This window comes from Dasypus novemcinctus, chromosome 10, assembly GCF_030445035.2.
Source record: "Dasypus novemcinctus isolate mDasNov1 chromosome 10, mDasNov1.1.hap2, whole genome shotgun sequence".
Taxonomy (NCBI): domain Eukaryota; kingdom Metazoa; phylum Chordata; class Mammalia; order Cingulata; family Dasypodidae; genus Dasypus; species Dasypus novemcinctus.
The window spans coordinates 129793201-129802734 of record NC_080682.1 but is presented as its reverse complement, the minus strand read 5'-3'; the positions used below and the strand labels follow the sequence as shown (position 1 = coordinate 129802734).

General features: G+C 37.9%; 1 protein-coding gene across 1 annotated transcript; it reads right to left on the bottom strand.

The window, feature by feature from the left end:
• Positions 1-2267: 2267 nt before the first annotated feature.
• LOC101418735 (zinc finger CCHC-type and RNA-binding motif-containing protein 1) lies at positions 2268-3008 on the bottom strand. Its single transcript, XM_004474104.2, is given in 1 exon segment — positions 2268-3008. A coding segment is annotated over 1 exon segment (654 nt). The 3' UTR covers positions 2268-2354.
• Positions 3009-9534: the final 6526 nt, after the last annotated feature.

Below are 9534 nucleotides of genomic sequence, written 5' to 3'. Positions count from 1 at the left end.
CCAGATCAAGGCATCAAGCCAGGCTCCCTCCCTGAGCATTTACTTTTCTATTTCTTTAGTTCTACCTCTTACCATGCTTGTATCCCCTCAATTTTAGAACATAACAGTGCTTTTAGACTTCATTTTGTCCTTTCAGTTCTTTTCACCTTCTATCCTCTTTTCAATGAGGATGCAAATTTATATGATTTCCATATCTACATGTAATCAAAATGGTCAATTTTCTGATTTCATATTTGCACAAGATAGCAGCTAAAGCTGCCCTTCTTACCACATTTCTACATTTCATTCTCCTATATATGTTTTCTGTCCTTTGGGTTTACTGAAACAGAATTCACAAAGTTTGCAATCATCTTGTAACAGGAAATCCAATGGGTTTGCCTCATTTCTATTCTGCCTCATTGTTATTAATAATGAAATATATTAATCACTGTGCTTCTATTCTTTAAATTCTGACCATAATGGAATTCTTACCAGTTTTAATTCTTCCTCCATTAAGACAGATTTCTCTTTTCTATATTGAATTTTATTCTTTCTTCTCCTTCTTATTATTGTCATTTCACAGATTACAATATCTTCTTTCATGGTTCAGTTTTGAGATATTATAATTGTCCTGTATGACATTAAAATGAAAATTACAGGCCATTATACATTTTTTCATAACCTATAAAATTGTGTATGGCAGAGTGTAAACTCCAATGTAAACAGTAGTCCACAGTTAGTAACAATGCTTCAATATGTGTTCTTCAATTTTAATGCATGTACCACACCAATGAAAGATGTTGTTAATGGGGGAAAGTGTGGGAGTGGGAGGGGGTGGGATATATGTGAATCCCCTATATTTTCTATTAACATTTATGTAATCTAAAGCTTCTTCAAAAATAAAAAAACCTGCTTTCTTCTCTTTTATGTCAATTCTTATCAACATTTTTACTCAATCACATGACTTCAATTCATTGCTCCCGATCATGAGTTTATCTTCAGTTCTTTTCAGCAGTTTTTATTATGAAATTTTATTATGAATTATACTAGTATGTCTGTTTTTATGTATACATATTCTAATATCACCTTTCACTAAACATATCTAGCCATCAGTCCAAGTTCCCACCACCAAAGTTTTTTGATGACTTCCTTGAAAATAGTGTATAACATTCTCCAGGCTGCTGAACTGAAAATGTAGCTTCATATTTGACCCCAACTTCTACCTCCTGTATCTCCAATAATCCCATCCTACTGCCATCACTTTATATCAGATCCTAAAAATTCACAGAAATATGACTCTATCATATTTCTTCCAAGATAAAAACATGCAGCAGCTTCCCAGTTTATGAAATATTTAAATCATTACTGTTTTAATGTATGTATTCCTCTGTGAGCTTCTGAGGTTTTTTGTGTTTAGCAGTCATTCTGCATTTATGACACACTGACTTTTATATCTACTGTTTTCCTATATTACAGTTAGCCTTACCATGCATAGTATAAGAATCTTGCAGGAAAGAGCAATAAAAAATGTTTTAAAGGCCTATAGCCAAGATTTAGGTAGAAAGCAGGTATTTTTCCATCTCTCTGCTTTCCTTTCTCTACAAGCTCCTTCCTGCCAAACTCATTTACATAAGGGTGTCAGTTATCACCTCTAATCAGAACATTCAAAAACATGTGCAAACACACACACTTCATGCTTATCCTCCAGTCTCACATTTTCCCTTCACTTAATTCATGCTAAAAATAAAAGTCAAATATTGTCTTTGTCTTTTATTTTTTCAAAAGATTGTTGTCTTCTGACTCAATATTGTGTCCTGCCAAAATTAAGTTATTTTTTTAGCACAAAATAATACTGAAAATTTTATTAACATTTAATAACAATAACTCAACTCTTTTTTCAGTTTTTATGAAGTTTTTGTGGTAAATATTAAACTAATTTCAAAAATATTCATGTAAACCAATCAGATACTAATAAAGCTTTTACAAAGAGCTTCTCAAATCTTTTTAATATCTACCTTCTTTCTTGGGTTGAACAGTAGTATTACTATGATAACATTACATGTTCTTATTCTTATTAAAATTAGTTGTTTTCAGGATTAATGGTTATTAGCAAATCCTGATTTTTATTATCTGCTAAGATAGAGAGAGACATGATATTTAAAGTTATTTTTCAGATGCTTGTGAACTATTTTATGGTAAAATAAATGTTTGAGGGGAATGGGTGTAGCTCAGTGGTTGAGTGCCTGCTTCCCAAGTACGAGGTCCCAGGCTCGATCCCCAGAGCCTCCTAAAAAAAAAGTAATCTTCAGTCTCCAGCTGAACTTTGTACTATAAAGTTTTTTATTTTTATGATATTTACATAATAAATATTAATCTTAATCACTAAGTTCTTCTTCGTCACTGAAATATGTGCTTTTCTTTATCCTTGGGCGTCTTGAATCATCTGAGGTTGAGGGGTCCCCTGAACTGGGTTTCCATCTTTTGTGTTCTTCTTCAATTTTGGCTTGCTGGAAAGCTATGGCCTGACCGAGACTGTCAAGAGCAGGATCTTCCCCTTCATCTTCACTTTCTTCTACTTCCTCAATTTCTTCTTCTGGTTCAGGAATTTTCTTTTTTTCCTTTTTCTCTTTCTTCTTTGGAGGTTCACGTGCTCCCAGCATATTTTTAGGACAGGCATAACTTAAGTGCCCACTTTCTCCACATTCATAACACTTAGATTTATCAAAGTAGTTTCGCCTTCAGATGAACTCGGCTGCTCTTCCATTGTCAGTAGCAATGCTTGCTTTTATCACTCTACCAAATAACTGTTTGTTGTTTATTGCTCTTGTACAGTTTTGAGCAGATTCTTTATCCAAAAATAAAATAAATGCAACCCCTTTACTCTTCCTGGTATCTTTATCTTTCATTATAGTAACCTTTACAACTTTGCCAAACTTGGAAAATATCCGATATAAGTCATTGTTTGTTGGGGAAAAGGGAAAGTTGGATACATACACTGTACTTTTACTTGGAGCCAATCCACCACACATTCCTTCAGGTGAGTCTTGTCCGAGAGCCCAGAAGAGTGTGAGCCCTCGGTCCAGCTGGGGCTCAACCCCGACTATTTCTCGCTCCACGCGGCAGCTCTGGCATCCCGAGTCCCGGGAGAGTGCAGGCGCCCAAGTCAAGAAGATGACAGCGCCTCCGTCTCTCCCTTGCTGCAGTCGACGCGCCTCGGATGCGGTCAGAGCCTCCGACCCGGAGGCGGGCCCAGGAGCGGGCGTAACAGTTCTTCATGAATGAAACAGGTATCCTGAAAGACATTCACCTCCAGAGATTTTCCTTCTGAACCAAGTTAAGTTACTCAGGGATGTTGCATCATGGTTAGAAGTTTGTCAGTAGTTTCCATCTGCCAAGTTTCCTCTTGGCAAGGGAAACCCTTAAACAAGACTATAATGTAGAATAAGGAGGAAAATTAAAGTAGGACTGATCACTCCTAAAAATTACTTGTGTCTATAGATTCACAAGGAGGACTGTCCATTTTTACTCTCTTAACGGGAACTTAAGCAATTGCTTTATATTTCCTAAAAAATTAATCTAATTATAAATGATCCATAAAGTTATTTTCTTCTACAGAATAATATACATTCATATGTTGAAAGAGGACAGACTTGTTTACTATATTAGCATCATATTCAGATAACACATTTTCTAATTAGCACTTTCTCCATGAATTTTAGTAGCTATTAATAGTATGGGATCTCTATACAAAGTTTATTTAATCAATTCAAATAAGTGAAACATCTATTTGTCTGATAAAATACTTAAAAATTAATATACACCTCTCTTTAATCTGATTAACAGGAGATAATTTACTTATTGATTTCTTGTGAAGAGCCACAGACAAGTAATGACTTTGTCCCCATAAACATTTTGCCTGCAGATTTTAGGGACACTTGCAGGTAGAAAGAAAAATGTAGGCATTCTTGGCAGAATGGCTACCATATTTTATCTAAGTTGAAAAGCAGGCACCAAGAATGAAGAAATGTGTAAGCTCATAAAGGGAGGGGAATCTTCTTTTTCTTTAAAGTCATGAGAAAGTGAGGAAGTCACAACAAGAGATATGTGGTGTATTTACTGGCCAAGGTCACTTGGGCAAAGAACCCCAAGGAAACAATTAATATCTGCTTTCACTAGGACACTGTTAGCCAAGAATCACTTTGGGAAAAGGAGGAATATAGGGCAGATATTTTTATCACTCTGTTCTAATTGTTAAAAGACCAGTTGAAGTTTTCAGATGCAGATAAGATCACTAGTTGGGACCTGGCATCACCTGACTTGTAAATCATAATCTTACTCAAAACACACCTCAGGGTTTGTCTTCTATAGAGATTCACAAAACTGCTCCAATCACCCCAATCATTCTAAATAAAGATACCAGAAATGTAAAAAGACCTACTAGAAGAGCTTGTGAAGGTATATACCACTGATTATAAACTCAGTGAATGAGGCTTTTCAAAAAGTAACCAAAAGGAATAAATACACAATTGAATTAATGGGCAAATTAAACTTAGTCAAGACACTGAAACTGAAATGTAAAAATAACTACAAGTGACAATGGAATATAATTTTGGATAAAAAACAAATTGGAAGATGATGGATAGTATCACACAAGAGCCTCTTCTCTGGAAACAGAATATAAATTCAGAAAAACAGAGGAAATTCTAGCACTGCCCATGATTTACACACAGATACACACCACACACACACAAATGCACAAGGCTTAGCTCACTTGTTACTTTCCTATGAAGTCATCCTGAGTTTCCCAATCACAGACAGTCTCTGCTTACAAAGAAACATACCACTCTGTGTGTTCCATTCTTGTACTACATTTTTTGTTGAATCCTAGCAGTAATCATTTGACTATAGGTTATTTCTTCTACAAAATCATATAGTTTAGAGCTGAGAGTGAGCGTGTATCCCTTAGTTTATAAATATAGTATTCTTTTAAAATTATTTCACCTCTACTTTTAACTTGTATTGCATTGTTATTAGACAATGACACATAGGAACTCATCAAATTTCTAAAATTGTTAAGATCTTTAATATTAATACTCATCTTTTTGTTATGTATAATTATATGCCAATAAAAGAAGTGAACAATGGTCTAGAAACATTAAAGTCTCCAAACTTGATTGAATAATAGAAAGCCTGAGTGGGACAATTAAAATTGAACCTGCCTTGTGAGGTGTGGGTTCTCTTGAAGATGTTGAGAGTCATTTTTTTCCTGTGGTGAGTTAAGTCACCAGGGTCCTATTTGAGTTTTAAAAGGGAACTCTCACAGAGGCTATTGTATCCTGCTGCCCTGAGGGAGAAAGCAGTAAGAATAAAAAGGGAGAAGGGCAGATTCCTAATCAGCAGGAATTTATCCAATTTGAAAGACTCAATCCTGATCAAGGGAAATGGACTCTCTAGCTTTCTGAATAGCTAATAGACCTAACAAGAAAGTTTAGCTCCATGGAGGAGTTTCCACCTTGAATATACAAGGTCTCTAGTGCAATTCCCAGCTCCTTGTAGAGAGTAGTGACCCACTGGGATATTAAACATCTAGCTGATAACTTGGGACAGGGAAAACATAGAAATTATTCTTATATTAGCATCTCTTGGGTCTCTTCTTTTTCCTAAAAAAAGAAAGTTACCTTTGTTTTATAATTTAACTTAGTTTACTCACTAAAACTCACTTCAAAATCTGCAGCAGGAAGGCTGCAGGGTAATTGATTGATAAACACTGGCAGTCTGAGAAGCTCCATAGGGACTTAAGAGGGAAGGCTGCTTTTTTTTAGTGTTTGGTTGACTCCTTACTTGTGAGCTTGTCTGTTTTCTTGCTTTTCTTTACTCTTTATCACCTCCCCCCTACTTTTCAAATTAAGTGCTGCCAGCTTATTTTTTGTTTGCTGTGTTTCCTCTTCCTCAATTTCCTCTGTTCTGTGTGTACCGATTTTGACTAACAATGCTATCTCTTTTCCTTCCTACATCTTTCTACCTTCCGCTTTCTGTTGTTGCTCTTACATTCCACCTGTTTGTTTAGTCCTTAATTTTTCTATCATTTTATTTCTAACTCTACTATTCCATTTTCTATCTTTTATAAACTCTTTCACTTTTGTCCTTTCTTTTCTCTTCCCCTCTCACCTCCTCACGCCAGCCTTTTCAGTCATTCTAGGAGGTGGGGCAAGATGGCATCTGAGTGACTGCACCTCATAATCTCTCCTGCAAAGAAGCAGCTGAGTAGGGTCAGAGTCCTGCTGGACCAGGCTGTTTTGGGTGCTTGCAGGAGGTGTCTGGATGTCAATTTGGTGAGACAGTGACAGAAGACATTCTTGCAAGAGGTAGAATTTTGTGTGTCTTACACAGAGGTCAGAAGTTGTGGGTGGAACTTCTGAAATCTTTGTTGTGGTGCTGTGTTCCCAAACCCTGAGTGGGCTGTTTCTGGGGTTTGCAGGGCATGAGGTGTCTGGATGTTGATTTGGTGAGACAGTGATGAGATTCTTGTGAGAGGTGGAATTCTGGGTTTCTGACATGAAGGTAAGAAGTTGTGGGTGGGACCCCTCCCCCAAGGCTGGCAGCCTGGCCACAGGGATCCCTTAAGGCTTTGTTGTGCTGCGGTGTTCCCAAACCCCAGGTTAACTGGATGTATGGTTCCCACATCTGTGTCCCATAAACCCTGGTGGCCCGTGCTCCAGAGACTCACACACCTTGAGTCTGCAATACCATGGACTTCCCATCCCCAAATCCACCACACCCTGAGGTCCACCTGAGGTCCTTGATTACCCTAACCCTCCATGTTTTTGGTTGTTGTTGTTGTTTTTTCTCTCTCTCTCCTTGAGCTTGGAGGAGTATACCAGCTGACTTGGGGAGAGTCTGGGAAGAAAAGAGAGGTGAATCTGTTGAGGAAGCCCTATTTACCTAAATGTCCTGGGGTAGGAAACTTGGTCTGGGAGAAGGTGGAGTCAGAAAATCAATTAGACCTCCCCTAGCACGCCTAATGGGGAGGGACTGTAGGACATGTTATCCAAGCTTCCAATAGCATATTTGGGGATTCTGGTGAGGTATAGGTGATCTCACGCTGGAAATAAAGAGTCCTTGTTTTCTGTGTTTAGTTGGTTCAAAAAGGACCCACTTGAATCTCCTACCAGACCATTCAGGTAGCTTTCCTGCTACCTTGGGAGAGAGAAGTGAGGAAGGGAGAAAGGGGGAAGGCCAGATCCCTAAGTGTTTTATTTAACTGCAAAGAGGATTCCTAGCTTGAAACGTTGGTTCTTTTCTTTTATTTCTTTTTTTTTTTTTTTTTTTTTTTGTCATGGGTGCTAATATTGCATTGTCTCCTGGTCTTTTCTCTGGTTTTATCACCCAAGGTCCTTTTTCATTTATTTAGTTTTTTTCTCTTTTACTTTTTTTGCTTGTTTCCCCCCTTTCTCTGCCCCCACTTTTTCTCTTCTCTTTTTTTCTTTTCTCTCTTTTTCTTCTTATTTTATTTTATTTTCTTTATATAATAGGTGCTTCAGGGAGTGCTTCACATTTGCTGTGTTTCCTTATCCCCCATTTCCTCTTTTCTGTGTTTATTGAATTTGGCCAGATACACTATCCCCTTTCCCCTACATCTTTCTATCCTCCATCATCTACTGTTTCTCTTACATTCCACCTCCCTTTCTTTGGCCCCCAAATTGTCTGACTTTTTAATTCTAATACCTTTGTTCTGTTTTCTGTCTTTTATCCACTCTTGATATTATTGTCTTTCTTTTCTCTTTCCCTCTCTCATGAAAACACTGGCCTTTTAATTCATACTATATTCCTCCCCATATTCAGTAGACTGTCTCATTATGGGTACTCTACTTACTGCTATAACTCTGCACAACTTACATGAGTTTAATATCCATTCATCTTGATCTCACATTTTTGCTCTGTTAACATTTATTACCAATACTACTTTATACATTTTCTTTTGTTACTCATTTTGTTTCCCCTGGCCCTAATATTTTCCTTCAAAGTGAATTTAGCCAGAAACAAGATAATAGAGTAAGAAGAACAAAGTGACAAAGAGAAGACATAACACTTACACATGAACAACAACTAATTAATCCCCAAGACTAAACAAAGACACCAAGGAACTTATTAAACCCATCAAGATAAAATGATGACCAGACAGCAACAAAAAACTACAAACCAAACCAATAATCAGGAAAACATGGCCAAATCCAATGAACAAACTAAAAACCAGGAAGAGGACCAGAGCATTGGACAAGTAATTAAAGATCTCAAAGCATATGTTAGAGACCAATGTAATGAAGTAAAGGAAGAGATTAACAATATGAAGAAAACACTATCATAGGAAATTGCAGACATATGCAAAAAGATAACAGATCCGATGGTGATGAACACCACAGTTCAAGAAATCAAAAATACATTCTCAGCAAATAGCAGCAGATTAGAAGAGGCAGAGGAGAGAATTAGTGACATGGAAGACAGTACATCTGAAATCCAACAGATAGTAGAACTGATTGATAAAAAGATAGAAAAAATCCAGCCGAGGGTTTAAGTTATATGTAGGGGATTTGAATCTCTGGACTGATAATATGACACCCAGGCCCAGAGCCTCAACAGACTTCAGCTCCTACACTTTGATTTATTGGACTTACTCCACTCAGCTAACATGGAGTTGAAGAAGGTCAACCACCACAACATGGAGCCTAGAGTGTCTACAACTAGAAGTGGGAGGAGTGCATCCAGTACCCATGTGGAATCTAAGCCCTCACTTGACATAGGTGTGCAATGGACACAACCAATCCAATGTCCACAGAGAAAATGTGGAATGGGTGTGGGAACGGAAGCCATGGGGGCTGCTGGGTGTGGGGAACGGGAGGAAGAGATGAGATGTGGAGGCGTTTTCGGGACGTGGAGTTGTCCTGGATAGTGCTTCACGGACAATTACGGGACACTGTAGATCCCCCCAGGGCCCACTGGATGGAACGTGAGAGAGTCTGGGCTATGATGTGGACCATTGACTATGGGGTGCAGTGATGCTCAGAGATGAACTTACCAGGTGCAATGGATGTGTCATGATGATGGGAGAGAGTGTTGCTGTGGGGGGAGTGGGGGGCGGTGGCGGTGGGGTTGAATGGGACCTCATATTGTTTTTAATGTAATTTTAAAAATAAATAAATAATTAAAAAAAAAAAAGAAAAAATCCAGCCGAGACTTAGGGACCTGAATGACAATGCAAAATACACAAATGTATGTATTATAGGCACCCCAGAAGGAGAAGAGAAGGGAAAGAGGACATAGGGGGTTTTGGAGGAAATAATGGCTGAAAACTTCCCAAATGCACTGAGGGAGATGAATGTACATGTCCAGGAAGCCCAACACACTCCAAACACGATAAATCCCAAAAGGCTGACTCCAAGACATGTACTTGTCAAATATCCAATGCTCAAGACAAAGAGAAAATTCTAAAAGCAGGAAGAGAAAAGAGAACCATCACATACAGGGGAGGTTCCATAAGATTAAGTGCTGATTTCTCAT